This window comes from Taurulus bubalis, assembly GCF_910589615.1.
Source record: "Taurulus bubalis genome assembly, chromosome: 11".
Taxonomy (NCBI): Eukaryota; Metazoa; Chordata; class Actinopteri; order Perciformes; family Cottidae; genus Taurulus; species Taurulus bubalis.
In genome coordinates, this window is record NC_136599.1 from 19,627,766 (window position 1) to 19,654,390 (window position 26,625).

The 26,625-nt window shown below is 43.5% G+C and overlaps 1 protein-coding gene across 1 annotated transcript in view; it reads right to left on the reverse strand.

The window, feature by feature from the left end:
* The window catches only part of celsr3 (cadherin, EGF LAG seven-pass G-type receptor 3), a gene marked incomplete at both ends in the record, with an annotated part of 89,866 nt that extends 64,429 nt beyond the window's left edge, over positions 1 to 25,437 (reverse strand). The window contains 3 exons of the mRNA XM_079225853.1: positions 1,699 to 1,987; positions 4,426 to 4,769; positions 21,930 to 25,437. Coding sequence (XP_079081979.1) covers positions 1,699 to 1,987; positions 4,426 to 4,769; positions 21,930 to 25,437 — 4,141 coding nt within the window. The remainder of the gene's footprint in view (positions 1 to 1,698; positions 1,988 to 4,425; positions 4,770 to 21,929) is intronic.
* Between the last annotated feature and the right edge of the window lie 1,188 nt (positions 25,438 to 26,625).

Below are 26,625 nucleotides of genomic sequence, written 5' to 3' on the forward strand. Positions count from 1 at the left end.
GTGCCACATTGTCTTTTAGGATAAGTTCTGTGCGGTGGAGCCAAAGCAGTCAACCTAGCCAACAACGTTCTCTCTTGGTATCGCCCAAAATCTAAAAGTTATTTCCTCTTTCTCTTCACGTTACCTCGCTCCCTACTTTCAGGCTTTTTCTCCATTTCTCAAACTTTACAGACTCCCTCCATCTCTCCTTCACTTTCTTTCCATCATACTCTATTCTCTGTATTTCTCTCGCCCTCCCACTCGCTCTTTGTCCCTTTCTACCTCCATTTCTCTTTTGCTTCTTTCCCCTCTCTCTCTCTTCATTCCTCTATCTCACTGGAAAACACTCTGTTTCTCACATGAAATAAAAGTGGTACTTCACTCCCTCCGCTCTCCTTTTGATTTGAAATAAAAGCCAATGGGAAATATCCCCCTGACACACACTGACATTCAAAGCATCTATCTACTCAATGGCTCGAAGACTGAGGTGAGGCAGCAGTATGAAGGGGAGGCAGAGAGGGAGTGAAAGAGAGTCTAGAGCCGAAATGAGTCTAGAGTTTGGGAAAGGTGAGAAATAATTAAATGTGACTGTGACTGTGACTGTGTGTGTGTGTGTGTGTGTGTGTGTGTGTGTGTGTGTGTGTGTGTGTGTGTGTGTGTGTGTGTGTGTGTGTGAGAATGTGTGATAGGGTCAACAATTTAGTTTGGCGACAATAAAAAAGAGTGAGGGGTTTATGTTGACCGACGTGGTGGTGGTGTGTGTGTTTCTGTGTGCGTGAGTGTGTGTGTAAAAGACTACGTTACAGGTAGAAAGCTGAGGGGGGGGGCTCTCCCAAGCGGCAGAGGGTCTGTTTTCATGTTGTTCAGCTCAACACGAAAACAGAGTTAAAACATAGTGGATCAAAAAGGAAGCCAACGTGGGACATGAACAAAGACACAGACAGTCAGTCTTAGTTTTACCAGTCTGGAGTTAAAGACTACACCAAGACACAAGCAAACACACTTCCCTCTGTACTATCCACTAAATCTGTGACGTTTGTTTCACATTCAAGCATTGCACTGCTGTATGTTGTGTATTTGGTAGCATTTTCTGAAAAAGCCACAAATCAGCAGCATAACGCCTGATGATGCGGAGAGCTGCAGCTCATCAGCACTTTCAAAACAACCTAAAAAGTCTGTTGAAAGCGACTCAGCTCTGTTCTCACTGACCATGAATTATATCTTACTTTATGACTTGCTTTTATCTGACAAACATACATTCGGGATGTGCTACTGTGTGAAGCTTTGTGTGAGTCTTATGTGTTCTTTCTTCTATAACTTTATATTCTTGTTTTACTTGGATCATTGTTATTGTGCTCTCTTTATTTTGACCTGAATTAACCTGAATTAAAGCTATAATCTGGTACAGTGCATCAGATCAAATGGTTACAGTTGAGTTCAAACTGTATACGGTCCCTTTTAAATAAAAAAAATATATGAATTTGTCTTACAATTCATGATAGTATTTTTTTACGCGTATAAGTAGGTCATGCCAATAACACCATCCCTAACACATACAAACACACTTCAAGTCTTACTTGTGTATCGTATAAGCGCAAAAACACACATACTCATAAAGAACCAACGAAATCAGCTGAATTTTTTTTTTTTCCCATAACCTTACATTTGCCACAGTAGCACAAGAAAACTCCCTCATCACTTACAGCACACACCACTTACCAGTGTAGTCTTCACGGCAGATGCAGGTGTACCCTCCCTCTCTGCGGGCGCACACCCCTCCGTTCAGGCAGGGGTTGGAATAACACAGGTTGATCTCCGTCTCGCAGTAATCCCCCGTGAAGCCAACTGGGCAGCGGCAGCGCAGGCCCGCGATGGGATGGATGGGCCGGAACAAGATGGACGGGGACGAGATGAAGGGAGCGGAGCTGTTGAAGCGCAGCACTGAGATGCACTTCATGTAGTTCTGGCACGGCTCACGCAGACACACGTTGTCGTCGAACGGGAGAACCTGGAGTGATGGGAGAGGAAAGATGTTGGAAGTCGTTGTGAAGAATGTTATTGCTGTGTTCACACATGAAAAGTAGTTTACTGTTGTAGATGTTCCAGATGGTGTCCCAATTCAGATTAGCTATGTTACACTGGGTTTCACTGCTGAGCCTACTTTCTTTTCCTCATTCTTTCTGTTGAGCCGAAACACGCAATAAGCTTTTTCTTCCTACACACAGTGTGACTTATAATATAAGTAAAAGCACATGTGCAACTACTAGCACGAATGTTGCCTCTTTTCAATGTAGGTGTTCCAGGAAGCCATTCAAACAGTGGTGGAAATGTATCATCACCTTAATTTACTTCAAGTATCCAAGTAAAAGTGGTCTGTGATATATTATCATAAATTAAAAAAATATATTATTGATAACGATGCATCAATACACTGTCAATTAACTGAGGCAGCTGGTCAAGCAGTGCTTGTTTTAACTACTTTATATACTTTTAGTTGGCAAGCCATAACGGCACCTTTTATTTTTATTAACGAATCTTTTGTAAGTAAAATCTGCAAAGTAACCAGGAACTTCAGCTGTGAGATAAAAGTATGTAGAGTAAAGAGTGAAATGTTTCCATCTTAAATGTAGATAAGTATAAGTGTAAAGTAGCTTCAAATGGAAACCCTTGAGAGAGGTACAAGTACCTTGGAGTTGTACTATACATAACTAAATAAATAAATAAAATAAATGTAGGCTACTTGGTGGCCAGAAGGAAAGCCAACTCACCAATGCAGGGGCCCTGAAATTGGAGCCCCTCACTTGACAGCCACCTTAATTCAAGTTATTGATTACACCAGTCCAGTTGTATGAAACACCAACAAAAGGAAAGTGTTAACAAATGAACTAACTGATAGTCTTTATTTGTTAAATTGAGGAGTTGTTCAAGTCTGACTAGCATGTAACATTAGTCACCTATTTAACGGTAAAGCTAGCTGTTAGCTAGGTTATAACATGAATAGAAATGTTTCACTGTTTTAGAGAGAAACTCGGAGAGACTGGTGAAACGATACGATACCCCAGCTCTCTGTAACTCTTCATGAAACAAAAGGCACTGCTGAACAGCTAGCTAGCTAACTAGCTTAACTTAGCAAGAATGTTGTCATGCAGACGAGCGTTGTCACGTTAGCACCTCAGGTACGCTAGCTAGGTTAGCTCGGTGTCATCATGTCAATGCTAAAATATCAGTTACCTTGCTGCCAAACGGACGGTCTTATCCCTCAGGGGGCTTATCCTTTATTCATTTGTATGTACTTATTTAAATCTCTCTAGAATTCGTCCTCTTACTGTCAAGCCGTCATTGTTCACATGAAAGAAGCTTCTTGATTAAAATATTGATAGGCTCACCTTTTTAGTTTTATGCCCTGGGTTGTGCCTCTCAGGCTACAAAGTAGAGCCCAACCTATATTCTTTGATTGCTGATAGGGTACATAACATATTGAAATATATATATATATATATATATATATATATATATATATATATATATATATATATATATATATATATATATATATATATATATATTGAAATATATATTTATATAAGAGAGTGGCAATATCAAGATGCCCTCCTTAATCTAATTTTATATCATATATAATAATAACCTTTTATTTCATCTTTTTTACTTACTTCTATGTATCTATTAATTTCAGATCAGAATCAGCTTTATTGACCATGTGTGTTTACACAGACATGGAATTTGCCCTGATTCTGCTTTGTAGTAGCATTTACTTTGATGAGGAACAGCTACTGTTTGCTCTTGAGGTCACTGGATCAGATGCACTCGCGAGATTGTGTTTTCTTAGACAGGGAGAGGATATAGTGTAGATTCGGTTGGTACGTGTTTATGTGTGTTTGTGTGACCGTGCCTGTTGAGAGAAAATTGTATACATTCAGGCTGAAACTATCTCTCTTTTCCCGTCATAAATCTTTACTCCACTTGTTCTTCTTTCTGTCAAAACATCTCTCTCTCTCTCATGCATATACAGCGATGCTCTGAGGGGGTGCGCTTATATGTAACTGATGTGCATGATGCGTCCAGGTGTGTGTGAATTCATGCATGAAAGCATTTAGTGGACATGTCAGCACATTGCTGGATGAAGCCATATGTCTGTGCTGGCGTGGCATCTGTATGCTATTAATATCAGTTCAAATGCAATATGCCGAAGTGTCTCGCGATGCATCTGTTTGGCACAATGTGTTTTACCACTTTTGCTTTTCATGTCTCACTACAGGTAACCCGGATTTCAAACTGCAGCATGCAACAACTTTTTTTTTTACATATAATGTTCTTTTGTAGAAGTACTTTTGGTCAAGTGCCTGTATGCAGTAGTAGATATACACACAAACATTACAAAAATTCAGATTCTTATGTTTGTTCTTGTATTTGTAAATGGGTATTGACCTCCATCTGTGTAAGTGACGTCAGCCTCGGCCTGTTCAGGTACAGCTGTTCCTCCAGCGTCTCGGAAGGGAAGAAGAGTCCACCGGGCAACGCAGCAGAGAAGCTGACATTCAGGATCCCTCCCGGCGCTGCATCCAGGTCCGGCTGGATGTTGAAGATGAAAACATCCTCGACAGGCACCGACAGCACCGCTGACACGCCCTCCAGGAAGTTACCCAGCAGCGGCGACAGGAAGTGCTCCTGGGACATGTTCTGGAGGCGGACGGTGACACTGCTGCCCAGCATGTCCTCGGTGATGATGAGGACGCGGAGAATGCACTGGGCTGAAATGCTGTGGACGCCATCTGAAGCGATAAGAAGAGAACAGCGGTATAGGTTTAGGTGAATTAATGTGCTTATTCATGAGGTGTATAGAGGATGGACAAAAGGGTTATGAGGTGAAGGAGCAGGAGATAAAGAAAGATAAACAGATAGAGAGGGTTGGAAGACATAGAGTGATATATCGGTGTGAACAGGTGGAGGAGTAAGAAGAGGAAGATAGATGGAGGGGGAGGCACGAGGGAGATGGGTTGGGGGCGACAGGGATAAACAGCAAAGAGCAGAGAGACGGTGGTAAAGAGACAGCGATAAATGACAAAGCGCCAGAGAGGAAGGATGACAAAGGGGAAGAGAAAAAGGTGAGAAGGTCACAACAATATCAGGAGATATGCAGCTTTAACCACATGATGATGTTATGATGCATCGTACGAGCACATTCACATCCACACACATACAAAAACAAGAGATAAATAGATTCAGGATCATTTTCAAAACTTCAAGCTATGTAAACTTGACATTTTAAGGTGAATGGGACTCATCATTGATAAAGAGTGGAGCTTCAACCCTTAAAGACTATGGTAATAAGCCCCATAGACTCCCATGAGAGAATATATGAATAATAAGCTGACTCCAAAGTATGTATGCATGTGTCTGCATGTGCTACATGACTGTGAGTCTGAGCTGGTGGATAACAACCCGTTCTTTGATCTTGACCTGGGTGGTGATGGTAAACTGGCTGATGGTGATCATCACCCAATGTTAACTTGTCCTTTGGAAAATTGAAAATCATTAATTCAAAATAAATAAACAAAACTATGTTTTAAATAGAGGACATGAACATCACTGGTATCAGTTGTTTTTTTTTATATATATTGACTTGAATTTCGTGTAGAAAACAATTGTTTGATCCTCATATGTCAAACTATTCAATAAGCTGCTTTGATCAGCTTCTCTTTGTTGTCCCCTTTGTATCTAAAGAAATTGGGGGAAAAAAAGCTTTTATGTTTCAGGCTCCCTCTGATTGGAATAAGTTACCTGTAAATATGCGTAAATCTATTTTTTAGCCATCTTGGTATAGCTGTCAAAGGTCTAGCATATCTCATCTTCCATAATTCAGTGTGTTATTCACAGTTAATTGAGTGAAAAAGAAAAGAAGTTTACAGATAATCGGAACTGCCAGTTTAAATTCTATGATGGGAAAATAAGTTTGCTCTGGCCAGACTGGGTTTTTTACACAAATTATCTTAGAATGTATCTGCTATGAATGAAGTTTCCAGTTAATTAGATTTTGTTTTTATTCAACTACTCCTGTATGCAACAGTTGGCTTACATGGCTAACAGGCTATCAGTTCACAGGACATAATGGTCGTAATCGTGACCTAAATCTATAAAACAATTAATAATAATAATATTAATAATAAATTTCATTTTTAAACGCACTTTTCTTTCAAAAGAAACTCAGAGTGCCACAGAGCCAATATATAGTAAAACAAATTAAAACATAGTTAAAACATAGCTAAAGCAATCCATAATAAAACAATTAAAAGCTGACAATGAATCAACACAAGGAAAGCCTTCCTGAATAAAAAGGTTTTTAGGCCAGTCTTAAAAGAGTTCAGTGTCTGAGTTGCCCTTAGGTGGTCAGGGAGACTGTTCATTAGACTTCTCTTCCACTGACTGTAAAATGTGACTTACTTTAGCCATATACCCAGACCCCTTACAAATAGACAGCAGTATTAGTATTAGTATTCATTTAGTCATAAGCCATTTATCCAGTGGTCATGATAGGTGATTTATGGTGTAAGACGGCATGGTCATTTTCTGAAATCCACCTAACAGTTGTCAGCAAAGATAATTAAATGTTCCAGTATGAGAGAGAAAACAGATCCTCTGAATTCTACATTTCCTGGTGAGGTATCCCAGAGTGCTCTGCTGTAGGAAACATCATCTCCCCGTCTCCTCACATCCAGCTTTGGTTACAAATTCAACACAGCGCTCCTTTCCTCTGAAACCCATCACTACTAAGCAATGATCTCATACGAATCACAGCAGGTCACCACCCTCACAGCAATACCTGTTTCAACAACTGATACCAGACACATTTCATCTACCCTGGATACGAACACAATCCAGCGCTGTGCTGAATTGTATACCGTAAAGCAATTTGGTGCGACAAGCTGGCTAATAGGCTGCAAAAGAATACAAATGCACATGACCACATGGAGGCAATTTTCTGCAGAGCCGTGGAGGTAAAACAGGGCGAACGATAAGACCGAACGGGTAAGAAAGCAAAACCGGAGGGGTCTCATTGCAAAAAGTACATGGCAAGTGGTGAAAAGACGAAAGAAAGAAAGCACAGAGCACGGCAGAAATGGAGCGAGCGAGAGGGTTGAAAGAGAGAGAGAGGGAGGATGTTGACACACAGAGGCGACGGAGGGTGAAAGAGGTTTATTAAAAACTGGAAGAAGCAAAGGAGATGATGAAGGAGGACAAGAGAAGAGAAATGAGAAAGGGAACGAGGGCCTTTAACCAGGGATTCATGGAAAAAGAGCTTGGGCACTTATGGTAACTCACAATCAATAATGATTTACAATTTCTGTAAATAATTGATTGATTATCGATGTTCACTTCTTTCCCTTTGCCAATACTGTAAAACATAATTTTATAGGTTATTGAATAGATTAAATGGTATAAATTGTTATGAATATAAAGCAGGTTTATCAAAGTTAATAAAAAAAAATTTGCTTATTTGCTGTTGACATAAAGTGTCAAACAGACAGAAAGGAATGAAGCTAAAAAAAAGGCATGAAGGGAAAGAGAGACAAAATAAGAATAAGTCATTTTAGAGAAGGGAGGACACAATTTAAAAAAAAGACTCCAGAAAAAGAGCAAGATGTAGATAGAAATATAGAGACAAAGTAAATCAGCAAGAAAAACTGAATAAATAGAGAAAAAGATAGAGAGAGATGGAGAGACATAAGATATAGAGAGTGGTGGATGGGATGGGGGTTGGGTCGGGCGGCAGCTGGTTTGATTACCGGATTATGAGGAGACTCACTCCCTACTGACCTCTAACACACACGCACACACACACACACACACACACACACACACACACACACACACACACACACACACACACACACACACACACACACTAAAATCCAGAGCCCTTCGCAATAAATGAATACACAGAGGGAGGAGTGGCATCATGGAGGGACAGAAGAAGATTCCCACTGAAAATCATCAGGGAAGATATTGAAATCATTTGTAGAAATGGATGGATAAAAAACATGGATAAATAGATAGATAGGTAGACCGATAGATAGATAGGTAGACGCTAAAAGCCAGCTTTATTGTCAGCTCTCTGGATCATGATGCAAAGACGCAGTAGTAATTGACGCTGATCTCCCATTGTCATTGAAATGAGACAGGGATCTATGAAAATACCCCATAATCTGCTGTAGTAGGACCCAATCTCTCTCTCACACACACATACACATCCATTTAAGAGTGCACATCCACGTATTCCTGTATATACACCCACCACTGACACAAAGCATTCCCTGGCCCCTACTCTGGCTTTCTAGATGCCATACACCAAAACTTTCCCTATAAACCTAAATCTGACAAACACTAAAGAAGTAGTAAGACCTTTCAGGATATACGCTTATTTGCTTTCTTGTTGAGAGTTAGATGAGAAGACCAATACCATCCATATTACGTTTTAAATAAAGACATCACATTTCATCACATTGACAAGTACAACTGAATTTGTGCCCTAAGATGTTTTATTTCTGAAGGATGATAACCACTAAACCACACAAACACATTTTGCAAGCTCAAATTGCTGAAGATGGTGCTGTTTTGCTCCAATTTGCCTCCAACCAAGCCATCTGCACCGAGGTTATTTATTGTTTTGTTGACACTGTTTTGTGTGCAATTGTCATGTTGGATTCCGGCAGACTGTGTGCTTTTTTGATAAGACAAAAACACTACAATTTCCTCTGCGAGTCACAGGCTCTCAGGAACCCCCTCTGGTTGCCCAACAGTTACATTTTAAATAGGAATATATAACAACTCAGCAAAACATTTAACAGGCTCAAGGAAAAATGGTATGAGTATCAGGGCCTGACAGTTTATATGTTCACTGCGATTGTATCAGCCTTCAGGGGTATTCTCGCCCCAAGCAGCCATTCAATTCCTTCAGTAAACCTGGCACACACACACGTAAAATATCTTCATTTGGTTTCCCTTCGTGTCTACCGTCCAGCTAATTTGGCCAAGAAGAAGAAAAACATTCGAGCTAAAAGGCCATTTCAGCAATTAGAACCACCAACGTTGGTCCACTTCCTGTCAGCAGGTCGATGACTCACCCGCCTCCTTCTGTGAGATCAGCTACACATTTAACACAAGCACATGCCCTGACATGCTAAATACAGCTCTGCTGAAAACACAAAAGCCATAACCAATAAGTCTGCAAAAATATAAAGGCCCTTTTTACCAAATTTCTGCACAGTCGTTTTTTACTTTTTAATTGTAAGTTAGCCAACAGAGGATTGCTGTTGCCGAATTAGAGTCTCAGGAAAAATCCGGTATAACATGAAGTCTAATTATAATGTTTCCTGCTGTGTTAAAAGGAGCATCTTTGTTAGAAACTGTATGAAGGGATTCCTTACTTCACCTCAAGTTTGACTTCATTGCACTGAAACAAAGTAATTGTGCTTTGAGGAAATATCATTTTTCGATTTAACCTTTAGTTTTTGTATCAGATTCCCATCTTTAACTGAAAATGATCCATCTGACCCTCTTCCACCCAAAGGAATTGCATTTACATGGTCAGCTAAACAAGTTGTCCATTGACAGACACCAGAATCTGGATCTCATTTGGCCCTCAGACAACATTTTGAACAAAAAGGGCAAATACATACCGGTCAGTATAATGCATCCCTGTATTTTATAGAAAATAACTCAAATAATTTATCAGTTGAAGAAAGTATTGTTTAATGAATGTATACATGTATCCCCTCACTTTCCACTTCAGAGTAGTCAAATGACTTCTAATCAGATGTTCATCTGAAAATGCTAAACATTTTAGAAATAGGGTTAAGCTGAGGTCCAATATACTGAGACTCAATAAAGAGAGCGAATCCAGAGCACAAGGACTGAGGTCACCGCCTATCTTTTAAATCCCTAGCAAAGCTTATTGGATTCTCAGGTGTCAATCTCTTTTGTCAGACAATATATCACACCTATAAAAGGTCTGAGGCATCATTTTGGAAACACAGCCTTCCCATCAAGAACTAAATCAAGAGACATCAGGTGTATCTCAGTGGAATATAAAGACATGGAGCATTTGTGAATTACTTGTTGAATCCTGGTGAGAAGAGTAACGGTGATCTGGTCTGTAACTTCCCAATAAGCCAGGAAGTCATAACTAATTCATCGCCCTTTCTCCATGGCACTCTGCTTTAGCGTGCATGGAAACAATAAAACATTAATAACCTCCAAACTCAAAAACCCCACAAATGGAAGGTTATTTTGGCGTCTTTAGCACCACGGGAAAACAAAGCGTTTCGTAAATAACAATTTGGAGAGTAGCTTTCACGACTCCTGCGGGCCTCGAGCCAACATTTCCCCCTCTTCCTGTGTCCGCACTTCAAAGACGGAAGAGAGCTCGAAGCTGGCGTGCATAAAGCCTCTAAGAATAACCACACTGATCTGGAATCATCAGTGAGGTCCCACGGCTGCGTGAACATCAGTATGCCCTGAGCGAGAGGCTGGCCTCAGATCAGTGCTCCGGTTCTAAGATGCTTTGTGGGTACACGGTCCCCAGCGTTTCAAAGGGTTGAAGGAGTTCAGTGCTATCTCCCTGCGCCAGGTAGCCTGACTAATAGCACACTCAAAGCTTCTTGAATGTCAGAGCATCCCAAGCTCGCTTCCTGGAAATCCAGACAGAAATAGTCTGCAAAGTAGCGTACAACAAGCCCACAGCTGGAGCTGAAAACAGCCCCAGAAACATTTTAAAAGCTGCAATACAGGGAAGGAGGAGGGGTCACCAGGCAGAGCCCTGGCATTTCCCTTTAAGGAAGAAAGTCACAGAGCAAAGCGAACAAAGGTTTGGAGATATTGCTCAGGTGGTGGTTGAATCTTTGAAAAGCATTGAGCTTTCCCTTTCTGAAGTTTGATTGGCAGTGGCCTTCCATAGTTGCAGTTTGGTGTGCTTATTCTAATATGTTCTGTTGGTACGAAATGATAATTAGTGTGTAGGACATACCGTAGCCCGTTGGCTGACATTAAGTATGGAAAGAGGATACTTGAAGCTGGGCCGGCGGAAATGATTGGACGGGCTTCTTATATTCCTGCGACAGCCACAGATTCCAGATAAAAAAAAAATCCAGAGCATTTTAGTTATTTACAGTCCGGATGTAAACAGATTGTCAACAAATGTTTCTGAACTACATGCAAATATGGGGTTTCAAGACGGTTTATTGTATCAGCAATAACTATATAATGTTTCAGATTCGGACGTAGATAAAACTATCCGAGAGTCCGCCACCAGACATTCGACTCGAGGCCTCAGAGGATGTGCAGATCGCTGTAAAAGTAAAAGTAACATGCTCTTCCTTCCACTGTTACTGTAGGAGGAACAGCTTAAATATCCACTGAGAAAGTTCTGCATTAATCACAGTTCATATCTTTACACGAGGGATTCTTGTCAATTTAAAATGTGTTCTGAATGAGAATCATTGGGTATGTATTTTCTTGTATTATTCATTGTGGCTCTGTGTACACTACTGGGTCAGAGGTTCAAATCCTTAAACAGTTCAGACATGTACACATGGCCTTAACATTGGTTAAAAGCCTGACTTAAACTGCATGTGTTTTTTTAAAGCCCAAAAGGGGATATATATTTCATGCAAAAACCCCAAACAGTAAAATTGGATTTCGACTGTATAAAAGCTGTATGTTGCTACTCTGAAACACACTAAAGACCGTCATGGTGCCTTCAGCCTGTTAGTTCACACTCCGTGCTTCCACACTCACATGGTTTTAAATCCTATTTCACACTGTGCTGTCACACCCTTTTGTTTGGCCTTTTTCTTGCTTCTCCTCTGTGTTCATCATGCTCTAAAAACCCTTATAAGATACATGAGCAGGTTGGATTTCCAAATCCAAGAGTAACAAAAAGTGTGATGAGTTTTACATTTTAAGCAGTGTCAGTTGCCTGCAGGTCAGGAAAAAAAAAAGGTAAAGTAGCCACCTGAACAAACGCTGCCTTTTTTAAACGCACAACACGAAGCACACTAAGGACCGTCTGATGCACAGTCACATGAAAATAAGACTCCAACTCCCGTAGAGAAAGTGACAGGAAGAACAGCCAAAATGGCACTTCATACAAATAAGTGAATAAATGGATAAATGCAGAGAGAGGCAGGCCATTCATTAATTCCTGTAAAATAACACAAGCGTTAACAATTATGTGTATGCTTCATTGCAAAGCACACACACACACACACACACACACACACACACACACACACACACACACACACACACAGATACACACACAACGCAGGCCCAGCTGATTTCTGTACTTAGTTTGTTTTTTAAAGCCTTTCTACCCCTGAGGTCTGGGCACTCATTATACTCAGTGCAAAAGGAGAACAGAGTAAAAAGCTCACACACGCACGCACGCACGCACGCACGCACGCACGCACGCACGCACGCACACACACACACACACACACACACACACACACACACACACACACACACACACACACACACACACACACACACACACACACACACACACACACACACACAGCAGCAGCAGCATCCAGGGCAACATAATGGTTTAAACCACTCTTTTACAGAAGCACTAATCCTTTACGTTAAACCAGATAACTTGCATACACACTGAACACAAAAAGCGTACTCTCATGCAAAGACTCGTATCACATTTAAACACACCCTCACATCTATTGTACGGATAAATAACCCAAATCCACACTCTGACCTCTCTGACATACAGACGTGACATCTGTTTGCAGCTGTGTGCAGCAGCAGCTATCATCCTCCATCTTGCATCTGTCTTTGTTTGTGCTGCTGCTGCTGCTGCACTGAGCATTTTCTCTCAAATGTACAACCACAGAGACATTGTGTTTGTGAGGGATAAAAGCAGAGCTACACTTTCACTATTTTTTCATGCATAAAAATACTTTTGGCACAAAGGCTCCACCTTTTCTGCGGCCGTTGTTTACCATCATTTGGTATTTTGGGGCATTACATTGTGGGCTGAACATTCTCTCTAGTAAATCATTCAAAATCCAGCACCTGAGGCTGTGTAGAAGTTTGCATCGCTCCTCTCGCTGTAAGGGCCCCTGAAAAGATCGATAGTGTAGCAGTAAGGTAAAGTAAAGTAAACCGTTCTTTAACACATTAGAAGACGTTTAGGCCCAATTCAAAAGAAGACAAAAGAAAAGTGAGCCGATCTGAAAGGTACCGAAGATCAGTCAGATCCGATCCAAAACAGTTTGAGGATAATTAGACCCGGCCCTACATGTGGCCGACCCGAGCTGACCTCAAGGGAGACGAAACATCAGCAGCAGCACTTAACTATAGTTGAAAAGAGCAGTGGGACACTTTCATTAAAAGAGAATGTGGTAATGGGGATTATGATGCACCACCTTATCAAAGCTGATAGTCACATGTGAACATAAACCTTACATTACAGCCTTAAAAAGCAATCCGGCAAACTTCAACAAACTCGTCAATCCAGTATCCGTGTCACGGAGGCGGGAACACTGTCCGACTCGTATCTCTCTCTCTCTCTCTCTCTCTCTCTCTCTCTCTCTCTCTCTCTCTCTCTCTCTCTCTCTCTCGCTCTGTCTGAGGGGTGATCCCGTATGTTTACAGTAATCGTGTTTATGTTGTAAAGCTAATGCGCTAATGATTTATTGATGACACAGCGCTAAACAGAGCAGGGAAGTTCCAGTCTGTTGATGATCTTTCCTGGTGTTCATATGTTGTGCCTCTCAGTCCTCCCTGGTGGCCGATTTGGATGGAACCCATTGTCATTTAGCTTCAGACCATCACAAACAAATCACTGAAAGGCTATTTATGAACACTTATATTTACCATTCTGCATCTGGCTCTTTGATGTCTGGAAGGTTAGGAGACCTGGCGATTGGGTAATAAATGTTGTTTGTCTGTGATGTACTACATTTCTATAGATTACCGTAAAGCAATTCTTATTACTGTGACATGAAAACATGTGTTTTGCTTACAGAGTCTGAGTCTTGATCAAATGTCCTCAAGTCGCAGGCTGTTTTGATAATTAAATTCACTGTGAATAATGTACTAGGTATTTTGGAAATTTTGTCCAGCAATGTGTGTTTCGGACCTCTAATGGGAAACTGAATGCAATGGATAAATGTCAGCTTTCCTAATTAAAGACACGGGCAAAGTACAAAGACAAACAGCAAGGTGCTGGAGCGTAGCAGAGGAAGACAGTGGGGGGCGGGGGGAGGGATGCATTTCTCCATGTGTGTGACATTTAATTATTCACCACTTATATCACAATCATTCATTAAAGGACACTATTCCAGCTAATGATACAGAGGTAGATTTTAATGAAACTTTGTAACTTTCTGCTGCCAAGACTATTTGAAGCTATCCCTGAGTTTATTGCATTATATACAACGTCACAGCAGATACCATTTTCATCTTGTGTAACACAACTAAGTGAATAGCAAGTTTTATGACTTCCTCTCTCTGGATACAGAAGAGCAGTGTGGATAACTCTGTGCTGTGCTTCCTGGGGAACTATAGGGAGCCATAAGTTAGAAAGTGTTTTTGATGATTAAAATTAAATGCATGGGTCTGTTTCTATAAAGGAAGAACATGAAAACCCTCTATAAAACCTAATGAAGATGTTTTGAGGTATTGATTCACTGTCACAGAGGGTTAATCTACAGCAGTGCATGGCCTCAAAAATACTGTAACTTATGCTCTTTCCCTATTCATTACTTGTATAATGAGAAAGAATGTTGGTGACCACCACCACCAAAAAAAATGGTGTGAGAAGCAGGTTAGAGGAACATTGGCTTTCCTGTCCAATCTCTCAGCAGGGAACACACATTTGTTACACTCTCAACTCTCTGAAAATATCCACTCATGGGATCCCACCATGTCTGAATTTTCCCCGTCATGGCATTCCCCTGTGCATAATGCTGCTTAAGTTATCACTATTTCCCAGCAGTCATCCTGCCATTCAAACCACAACTCCTTGAGAAGAGACATGTCAAAAGGACTATATTTCTACAGGCAGGGATGTGCTCAGCTGTGTGGATGCAAGGTAATGTGGCATTTGCAGTAAAAAGAGACCTGAGTGTGAATCCAACAAAATTTGGATTAATGAAAGCATGGGAAACAGACACAGTCACTCTCATTTCTCTCTATAAGTCCCAGAAAAAAATGATAATTGCCTTAGCCATTTGCATGAAATAACAGAAGTCATGTACTTAAGCTGTGGGGACAGACCACTTTCCTTTTAACACAAGCTTTGACTTGTCAAGCACTTAACTATGTGACGGCGTTACAGAATTAGATAGACATGGCCCTCCAACCGATCCACCACCTAAAATCTCTGGCCTTCAGGGAGCTAAAATCCTCTGCAGAAAATCTGATTAATGTCCTCGCACAGAAAGGTTTGAACAGACACTGGGTCTGGTGACACATATAGAATATTAAAATTGCAGACAAACCCCTTGTTGCTCAATATTTGCTATTGCAACACAGATACCTTTAAAACATGAAAAAAAGGACAAATACTTAACACCTGTGCAGGTCACAGGTTTGCTCCCAGCGTCAGTGTAGTGGTTACAGGACACTAACTACCCAGTAAAGAAACCTACTGTCTAGCTCTCTGTGTCGAACTGTGTCGAACTCCACAACCTTCTCTGCTCGATTCAAAACCATTTAGCTCCTGACGGGCGGTAGATGCATTGTGACCCTGACCGGCCGAAGATGTAGAATGTACGTCTAATGGATTCTAATGGCCGGGTACAAGTTTCATTACATTGTGGTTGGCCAGTATGTACTGCATAGGTCATCGTGGTTACTAAGTAAAGCTGGACTAAGTGCTGTGTGTTCTCATGATGCTGTGGGTTTAAGCTCGTTTTGTACTACTCTTTCATGGGGTTTCTCTTCATCCTCTGTAAAGATCTTGTAAGTTTAAAGACTGTATGTATGGTGTAGCGACCCACACCAGCGTTTAATGCAATGCACATAGAGGAAGTAGTAAGGTTCGGGTTATGCTAGAAAACCCTGTTGGAAGACAAACATCTGTCTGCTACTTCAGCACCACGGACAGTGCAATGAATGTATCAATACACAGTGCAGGTAGGCTTCTGATATTTCTGAGCCCACGGCCAAAGATTATAATACACGGCAAGCTCAGTCAGATAAAGGATTAATGAGTCAGGCAGACCAGACTAACATACTCAACTCATCCACCCCTCAGCCTCCACACTCTCCCTGCTACGAGAGGGACCGAGAGGAGGATTGTTGGGTGAACAAGTGAGATTGCATTTTAAAAAATTTTCTAAGAAGGAGGATAGCATCCCTACTCATTCCACCCCCCACATCGCTTTCTGCTTAGAGCTGTTACAAAATGCCTAACTCCAAGGTAGAAAGAAAATCCAGTCGACATAGAGCGATGAGCAAGAGGCGATAACAGACATTCATGGAAGGCATTCATTCATAGGGTCACACTTATACATGTGAAAAGTGTAAAGAAGAAAACAAAGAAAGCTATAGAGAAGTTCAAACCCTGCTTTCTTTCTCACCTCCACACACAATGTCAATCTCAGTTTGTCAGTTTTGGAAAGTTATATAAATTGTCAGATGTATTATTAGCTGTAGAAACATTACAGAGATCAAATACCATGATAAAGCTGAGGGGAGCTCTCCAACCTCTGACAAGTCAAATCAATACGGAGCACTAGTTGATGTGGGTGGTAAAAACAGACGGCACATTTCAACGGGCTATTATGTAGAAACCACGTTGCTGTGGTGGGGAAGCCTGTGGGGCTTCCTGATTAAAAGTGGTTCATGACATTAATGTTCAGCTGTATTTTCTTTTTCTGCCTCTTTGTTTTAAAATGTATTCTTCTCTTTCTTCACTGTATTATATATACATGGAAATCTAAAAGAAAGGCAATGCATAAATAGAAATACACAAATGATTGTTTCTCATCGACTCTGGCTATAAAACAAGAAATTAACACACACACTGTACTCTTGCCTCATTTTAACCTCCATACTTGTAATATTGGGTTAAAAAAAACACGCTATTGTCTGAAATGAGAATAATTCAGTGTTATTCTCTTTGGGTGTTGCCCTTTGAGCTGACCCATATGTAAAGGCATTAGCTGCCTTACACACACAGCATCAGCGTACTCACCCATAATGCATTGGTAGGATTCTTGTTAACATCAGTGCAACGACCTATATGCACTGTAAGTGTATTCATAGGGCGCTGACCTGAGTCTCAGTTAGCATACAGTTGCCTCAACATTTACAGCGTTTAGTAACTATGTTGTTTCATTTCTACACAGTGGTCAGCGTTTGGTTCCGTCTCAGAGCTCTCATCAACCTGGTTTCTGACACAGCTGTTTTCAACGAGAACAAGCTGTGTACTTTCTGCCCAACAACATACAGGAAGTTGGAAAAAGTGAAACATTGTACAGATATTGTTCAAAGGAGTTAGTGGAGACCAAACCAAAGCTAAATGAAAAAAAACATTGTCCTGCATCCATCAGGTGAACACAAACATAATTTAAAATGTTGCTCCATATCCACTGGATGTGAGAATAGGCAACTATTTGTGGGCTCTGCAGCTTAGTATGCAGTTATTATTCTCCCATGTGGTCCAAAAATGTAAGTTAAGCATCTTTAACTAAAACATCAGCCTCATCATAATCAGACACACTGCTACGCAGGTGTGCCCCATCAGGATAACGTCCAATTAGGAGCATCTGTCACTTGCTAGCAACACCAGAGTGAGAGCGTCATTTTTGTGGTGGACAATTTACAGTACGTGGGGGTTCCTATATGTTGGTAATTAGGATGAAAACTAATATTGTTGAGATTTGTAGCATATGTTGTTTAGCTACTGCCAAAGAAAAAATACTTTTGCGTTTATTATAGATATATTTTTCAAACGCCAAATAGAAGATTAAGACAAATGGCTTGACCCCGAAAACTCTTTTTTTTTCAAACAACTTTTCTGATAGCAATACGCCATTCATTTTTCACAGCACACATTTGGACTAGTGGGAAACACACAGGTGCTACTAATAACATTAACGATTGCTCAGTTCTATTCAAGTGTCCCAGTCAGTCTTGACAGCGTGACTGGAAAGAGAGACAGCATGCACAATACCAGGACCCTGAAACTAAAGCTGCTAATTGTATTTCAGCCATTGTTCCTTTTATCATTCACACCTGTACTTTTCCAGCTGTCATGTCAAAATGTCCGCTGTTAGAAAAGGCCAATTGAACACAGGTTGTGTTTGACATTGCAGTTTTGGTTCATGTTATTGAGGTTTGTGTTTTCTTTCCCAGCGAAGCCCTGCTCCTCATTTAAAGCGCTACACACACTCACAACTGGGAGCTTGCCAGTCAAACCACAGTCTATACTGCCGGCCACAAGAGCGGTTGGGGGTTGCTTTGCTCGAGGGCACCTTGAGCTGAAGCTGTTTGGGGTGCCAAGCTGAAATTAGATTTTTTTTCATCACTTGCCTTCACCAACTGACCCTAAAGCCAGTTTTATTGGTGCAAATGTAAATTTGTGTGTCTGTGTCTGCTTAAATTGCTGGCAACGCAAGCATGGATGCACTGTTTAATCTCTGTGCACCATTAATATAGGAACTATCCTGAGAATCAATAGTCTGGAGCTTTGAGAATGGAAAAGAGATAGAGAGGGAGAGAAATGGGAGAGGAGAGAGAAGAAAAAGAGAGAGAACAAAGTCTGAAAGATCGAGGAAGTAAGAAAGCAAGACATAAAGCAGTGTAGTCCCGGCACTCTCTGGCATGCATAGATATTATTCATTGAAAAGGCATGAATACACTCTCAAGTGCAATGCTTTGAGCCACCTGAGAGTACACACACACACTTATGAACACACACAAACACACATGTGCACAGGACTGCTACAAAATCATTCACCAGCACGCGCGCGCACACACACACACACACACACACACACACACACACACACACACACACACACACACACACACACATACGCATAAAACTGCTACTAGAAACACTGTTCAAACACACACATGAATGAAAATCCGGACGGAAACCCGCACACAACACATTCAGGCAATGGAGCAGACATATACACACACACACACACACACACACACACACACACACACACACACACACACACACACACAGAGGAAACAAGGAGGGAAGAAAGCAGAAAAAGTGGAGAGGAGGAGCACAGTTGAAAAGAATATGCCATGGAAGAGACACAGCCCATGAGAGTTATGTGAGGATTAAAGGGAAGTGTTGAGGGGAAAGAGAAGAGTTTGAGGATGGATTACTGAATACAGAAGAAGGGAATGAGGAGGAGGAGAGAAAGAGAGAGAGAGAGAGAGAGAGAGAGAGAGAGAGAGAGAGAGAGAGAGAGAGGGCACAGCATAGAGAATTAATAGGTGACACAAGGTTAAAAACTGAGGAGCTGGAGAGAAAAAGAAGAGAGACGAAGTAAGTGGGAAATGAGCTACAGGACCGGAAAATGCAGAGGAGGAAAGAAACAGATGGAAAGAAGGATGATTAAAAGGAAGAGTGAGAAATGTAAGGAGCGAAAACGACTGCCAAGAATCCATCCATACATTTGAGGATGGAGAGAATAAAGGAGAGGAAGAAAGGGATGGGAAGAGGAGGGACGTGTAGTCACAGATAACACGAAGCACACAATGAAAGTGACAGCTTTGCTCCGAGCATGACTCTGGCTGACTGTTGTTTCATTATAATCTCATAACTGTCAAATCCTGGAGCAATGGAGAGAGAGAGAGAGAGAGAGAGAGAGAGAGAGAGAAAGAGAGAGAGAGACAGAGAGAGTGTAAAATACTTTCATAGTGAGAATGAAACAGCGAGAAAATTGGAAATTAATCGACACGTCTGGTAGAATCGAACTGAATGCACATTGGAGGCAGATAGAGATGAAGGCTGGCACTACATACCGATTATGGAACATGCATGCGTGTGCCTGATTGCTCATTCCTTCACTCACTCACTCACTCACTCAGTCATTCACTCACCCACTCATTCACTCACTCGGTCATTGTATACTTGAACATTTAACCCCACTCATTTACTCAATCCATTCGGTCACTCTTCACTTCACTCATTTACTAAGTCACTTCCTTTATAATTCACTCACTCACTTACTCACTTGTATTATCAGTCAATGGAGCTTTCATTCACTAATTTACTCCCTGGATAATGGTCTCACAAAACTCAAACGTAGGTTACTCATTCGGTCACAAACTTAACCATTTGCTCACTCACTCCGTCGTTCACTACACTCACAAATGACATGAAAATGACAGCAAACTGAATACGAACACGGCTGCGTCGTCACCATGAGGTTGGTATGAAAGCTGTGTAAATAGGGTAGCAGGTCACACACACTCCCAAGCCAGAAAACAAACACAGCACTAAACAGGCCGTCAAAGCGAAAACATCGCTCGCGTTTCTTTTCCTTATTTGGTTTCTGCGGCTTTGATCACTGACAGCAAAGAAGCCTGTGTCTCGCTTTTAGGAGGCCTTTATCTTAGCTGGGAAATGCAAACAAATAACAAACATCGAAAATAAAAATGCATTTGAATAAAACATTTTCTCAAATAATATATCCATCTGATTTCAACTAAATAAGAATATTACTGTGGGTTAGACAAAGCAGTTTAAAATAGTAATTCAATAAAGCAATATTTGTACTGTAAACATACTACTCACTGCATGATATGAGCAACATAATGGATGGTCAAAAAGCCTGTCAGTTAAGTGGCTATTTTCCTGGGAAATCGAAGTGTGTTTCTCTTTAAACCAATAGGCCGTTGGTTTACTCTGAAGATTGACCCCTCACTGTCCTGCTTTATCAAGTAATAAATCAAATTAAAGAAGTATTGATACCATTTAACAGCAAGTGGCTGCATTTGGCTCTTCCAGTCAGACTTGTCTGCTTCCTTGTTTCCTGACTATATTTTCTTTCATTTTACTTGGACTGCACTCAGATCACATGTCAATCAAACAGCTTGGATATTGCTCCGATACTGACCACTGCTCATAACTACACAGTTATTTTTCCAACGGCAAAAAAGTAAATAAAGTGCCTGCCTACACCAGTTGCCTGACTACACCAGTTGCTTGCAATAGCATATCTCTGCTGACAACATCCAGACTGATGCAATGTGATGTGAGAAGCCCACTAATAATTATATTCAGTTATCTCACATTGACAGGAGTGCCTTCGAATATTTATCTCTCCTCACACACGTTTTCTCCCTGCCGTGATATCTGCTTCCAGGTGTCCACACACAAAATCCACACTCAGCATCGCACACACTTTCCCTCTCGTCATGCTTTTCTCTCACACTTCTCACGAAAGGGAAACTCTGCTAAGCCGACTAACGTCAATCTGCTTAATGTTTACCCCCCATGCTCTCAGGTAAATCTAGCTCTGTCAGCTCTGTCATTGTCCGTATTTCTCTCACAAACACACAATTTCTCCCCAGAGCCTTCTCCCTCAGGGACTTGGGTACATGTGACAGGTGCCTGAGACTCAGAGGACACATTTTTCTACTTTTCTTGATTTCTCCCCCTCCCACTTCCCTCTCACAACAAATTACACACACAACTAAGCGATGCTCAGAGCTCAACCAAATGTCACCCAGTCGTATCATTCCGCTTTCTCACTCACATTTAAACCTGTTGAGTCTGGGTCCTTATCTTCACAGGATTTGTTACAGTGAAGAAAGCTTCAGGGGAATCTAAACTGACTACACACACACACACACACACACACACACACACACACACACACACACACACACACACACACACACACCCTCACATGTTTCCCTCCACGCTCTCTTACCTGTGACAGTGATCAGCATGGGAGCCACCAGCGGCCGGTTGTTATCCAGTTTTCGGCTCAGTCGGATCTCCCCGCTTGTGTGATTCAGGAGCAGCAGGTGAAGCTCGTTCCCTCGGTCGATGGTGTAGTACAGCCTGTCTGACACATCGGGGTCGTGGGCGGGGACTCTGCCGATTACGCCGCTGGGGAAACTGTTGGACCGATTGGATACGAAGTTGTTGAAAATGATTTGGAAGTCCTGCAGAGTGGGCCGGTTGTCGTTCTGGTCCACCAGTCGGATGCGGACAGTTGCCCGGCTGACTAGAGGCGCTGAGGTGGCCTGGACTACGATGACATACTCATTAACGTCCTCATAGTCAAGATCAATGAGCGAAGTGAGCTCTCCTGAAAAGATGTCCATCTGGAAGATCTCTGGGATGTTGCCCTCCACGATTTGGTACATGATCTGAGCGTTGGCACCTTCGTCCGGGTCGGTGGCTGTGATCTGGGCTACCACGGAGCCCACCGCGCTGTTTTCCTTCACGAGAACCTCAAAGTCATCAGCAGGAAAGACGGGGGCATTGTCGTTGACATCCAGGACTGTCACCTGGATGTGGACGGGGGTTCGCTGAGGGGGCACGCCTCGATCCACGGCGTAGGCCGTCAGCTCATAGAATGGCACGCTCTCGCGGTCCAAGCGGCGAACAGTTCGCACAATGCCAGATGTAGGTTCAATGGTAAAGTCTCCATCCCCATCCTCGCCATTTTGGAAGGTGTACTGAACACGGCCATTAGCGTGTGCGTCACGGTCAGTGGCTGAGATTTGGAGGACACTGGTGAAGGGAGGGGCATCTTCACTCACTGACCCCTGATATCTGGGGCTGACGAACTGAGGTGCGTTGTCGTTCACATCATTCACGTTCACCTCAACGTATGTGGTGTCTGCTTTCTGTGGTATGCCGTTGTCTTTAGCTGTTATAGCCAAAGTGTAGGTCATCTGGTCCTCATAGTCGAGCTCTGCCTGGAGCGTTATAGCCCCTGTGGCAGTGTCGATGCGGAATTGGGGGATATTGTCCTCAAGGAAGTATGTGATTCGAGCATTTTCTCCCACGTCGTCATCTGTGGCACTGATCACAACCACAGTGCTTCCAGGTGGTCGGTCCTCATTCACGCTAATAGAGTAGTGGGCGCTCTGGAAAACCGGCCGATGAGTGTTGGCATCCGTGATGTTGATGTGCACCTGACAGGTGTCGTGGAGTGTGCGGTCTGAGGCGGTGACGGTAAGAACGTAGCGGCGCTCCTGTTTGTAGTCCAATGGGAGAGCTAACGAGAGCAGTCCAGCCCCTCCTGCTGTGCTGATGGCAAAGCGGTTTCTGGTGTTTCCTCCTGTTATCTGATAGGTCACAGCACTGTTGACATCTCGGTCCACAGCCGTGACAGTCCCGACACTGGTACCGACCGTCGCGTCCTCATTCAAGCGAGAGTAGTACTCCTTTTGGAGGAACTCAGGGCGGTTGTCATTGACATCCATCACAGTAATTGTGACACTTGATGTAGCAGAAAGTGGCGGCATGCCATAATCCCTGGCCTCCACGCCAAAGAAATAGTGCTCCACAGATTCTCGGTCAAGGATGTTGCTCACGGTGACCCAGCCTGTAGCAGCATTGATAACGAATGGTGTGTCAGAGCTGGTGCCAGTTAGCCTGTACTCCAGACGAGCATTATCACTAGAATCTGTATCTATGGCCTGAATGTGAAGGATGGAACTACCAACTGGGGCGCTCTCGAGCACAGACGCCTGGAAGGGTGTGGAGACAAAGATGGGTGGGTTGTCATTGACATCCGTCACCTGTACACTCACAATGCCGGTGTTGTTGGAGAGAGGGGGCCGACCGTTGTCCTGTGCACGAACACGGAGCGTATACTCCCGTTCGGACTCATAGTCTAGCGGGGCCACAACATGGATCTCCCCAGTGACACTGTCGATGGAAAACTGTCCTCGGCTGTTACCACTGATGATGTTATAGTGGACAGCGGCGTTGCTGTCCTTGTCCCGGTCTGTGGCACTCACTCGGATGATCTCAGAGTGAGGCCGTACATCCTCCTTCACTCCTACAACATAGCGCTTTTCGCTGAACTGTGGCACGTTGTCATTTTCATCCAGAACAGTGATGAAAACTTTGACCGTAGCGGAGCGGGGCCCCGGCTCCTTCCCCTGGTCACTGGCCTCCACCTGTAGAGTGTAGTGCTCGTTGGTTTCCCGGTCCACCGCTCCACGGGTTGTTATGAGCCCAGAGCGCGGGTCAACCTCAAAGGCCGCTCGTGCCATTGCAGCCGTGTCACCAACAAAGCGGTAACGGATATTGGCATTGGATGGGGAGTCTAAGTCTGTTGCTCTCAGCTGTAAGATGGGATACCCCTCCTCTACGTTCTCCCTGATCGTCTCCCTGTACTCTGTCTGCTCAAATATAGGAGAATGATCGTTCCGGTCTGAAACTGTAATGGCCACCATTGTGGTGCCAGAGAGGCGGGAGGAGGCGTGATCGGTCGCAGTGATCCGGAAGTAATGCAGATCCATGTGTTCTCTGTCTAGAATCTGAGTGGTGCTGATGAGACCCGTGTCCGGGTGGATGTGGAAGTAGTCAGATGACCGGCTGTTCATCAACGGGGCCATGGTGTAGCTCACCCTGCCTGCATCGCCTGCGTCTGGGTCTGAGGCGGACATGATGATGACTGAGGTGGCGGGTGGCTGGTTCTCGGCTACTTGCACTTGGAAGTTATACTGGGAGAAATGGGGATGTCGGTTGGCGGCGCGTCGCGAGCGAGGCCAGGGCATCAAAACCCTCCTCCCTCTTTCTCCCTGTGAGATTTCATCATCTGCTACTATTATCAGTCGTTCCAGGCTCCTCTCTCCCCTCATGCTGTGCCTCTCCTTCTCCCCACCTTCCCCCCTCTCATTCCCCTCTCCACCCTCATGGCTTTCATCTGCCTGCCTCTCTCCATCACTTTCGGGCTGTGTAATGGTGGTGGTGCTACTGCCCCTATCCTGACCCTTTCCTCCCTCTACCCCTCTCTCCTCTGCATGGCTTGCCTTTGTTATTTCTTTTTCCCTCTCCCACTCCTCCTCCTCTTGCTCTTCTCCCCCTGGTTCTCTCCCTCCCATCAGTCGCGCCTCTCTCTCGCCCTCCCCCACCTGTAATTTTCCTCCCCCAACAGCGGCAGCAACAGCAGCAGACCCCTCCAAGCCCTCTCCCTCCCTCTCTGCATCCCTCTCCCTTTCTCCCTCGGCCCCCATCTGCCGCCTATCTGACTGTCTGAAACCTTCGGGCTCTAATGGCACTTGCTTACCGGATTTTAATTGCATATGTGCATGGTCGCCCTGCTCGGTTGCTGAATAGTCAGTGGAAATGCTGTCAGCGCAGCCTGCCTTGACCATCTCTCGCAGTGCGGTCTCCCACAGGTCTTGTTCCTGTGTCTGACCATGCCTCGGCGGGTTTTCTTTTTCAGAGTCAGGACTATATCCATTCATGTCCTTGCTTTCCTCCTCGTTGTTGTTATTACTGTTACTGTTGAATTTTCTCCACAAAAACACACGCTGTGAGTCTCGAGGAGCTGTCCGTGGTGCTAAAATCGCGCCCTTCACGGAGGCTGAGTGAAGTGAACGCGCAGAGTCATGCTGCCACGTGGGCAGCAGGTTCATTTCCGAGAAGAACGAGCGGTGGTTTGCTGTGGTGTCATCGGGCTGGTTTAGGAGACGTGAATTGATCGCTGTTGCAGAGCGAGACGTGTGTGACACAACGCCGGGAGATTTAACAGGGAACTTTGCAGGCGAGAAAAAGCCTGAGTCACTGGCAGACTCTGTCTCTGAAGTTGCGTTTACTTTCTCAGCAGATAGACGGGTCGGTTTGGATTGCTTTCCACTTTTTGCATTACCGCCTGTTTGTGTTTGAGGGGGCGTATTGAGCGCCTGGCCGGGATATCTTGATGCAATTAATGCGCTTTTGCTGGATAGAAAACGTTGTTCGGGCGTCTCTCTGATGCTGCTCGGGGGAGATTGGATATGGGGGTTCCTCGGAGCTATGACTCCCTCCGGGACCATAAACTCTGCTCTATATCCATCCCCCATTTCTATTCTGTCCAAACAACCAAAGCGACCACCGGGAACCTCCCTGCTTTCTCCCCGGGTTTGGCTGCCCTGCCCTCTAGTTGCTGTTGCTGATTTCCCCTGCGGAGCCTCATTATCAGCCCTACGTAGGAGCGTCAGAATCGGACACGCCAAATCATTATCCGGATAATTAGATAAATTAATGTATTTGTTGCCTCGGTTCACCCCTCCTCCTCGTCCGTCGTTTTCCTCTCTCCTCCCAGCCCTCGCCCCCTTCGTATCCATAATTCTGACATGGTAATATCTTGCTTTCTCCTCACGGACAAGGGGTCCACAACGCTCTATGTGCGCCCAGGTACTAGGGTTAATCAGTGCCGGTGCGCTACATCTGTAAGCTTCCTTCTCCCCCTCATCATCTCCCCCACTCCTCGTCCCCCTCTCCCAGCACCTATTGCACCCATTCAAACAGCTATCATCACCCCCCTCTCTGTTGCTGCTGAGATCGATAACATTGTGCCTTCCCAAATGAGAACAATTACCAGCCCCCCTGCCCGCGCTGGATGAGCCCCCATCAGCACCCCAGGTCGTGTTAGTGTTCCTGTTCAAGTAAAG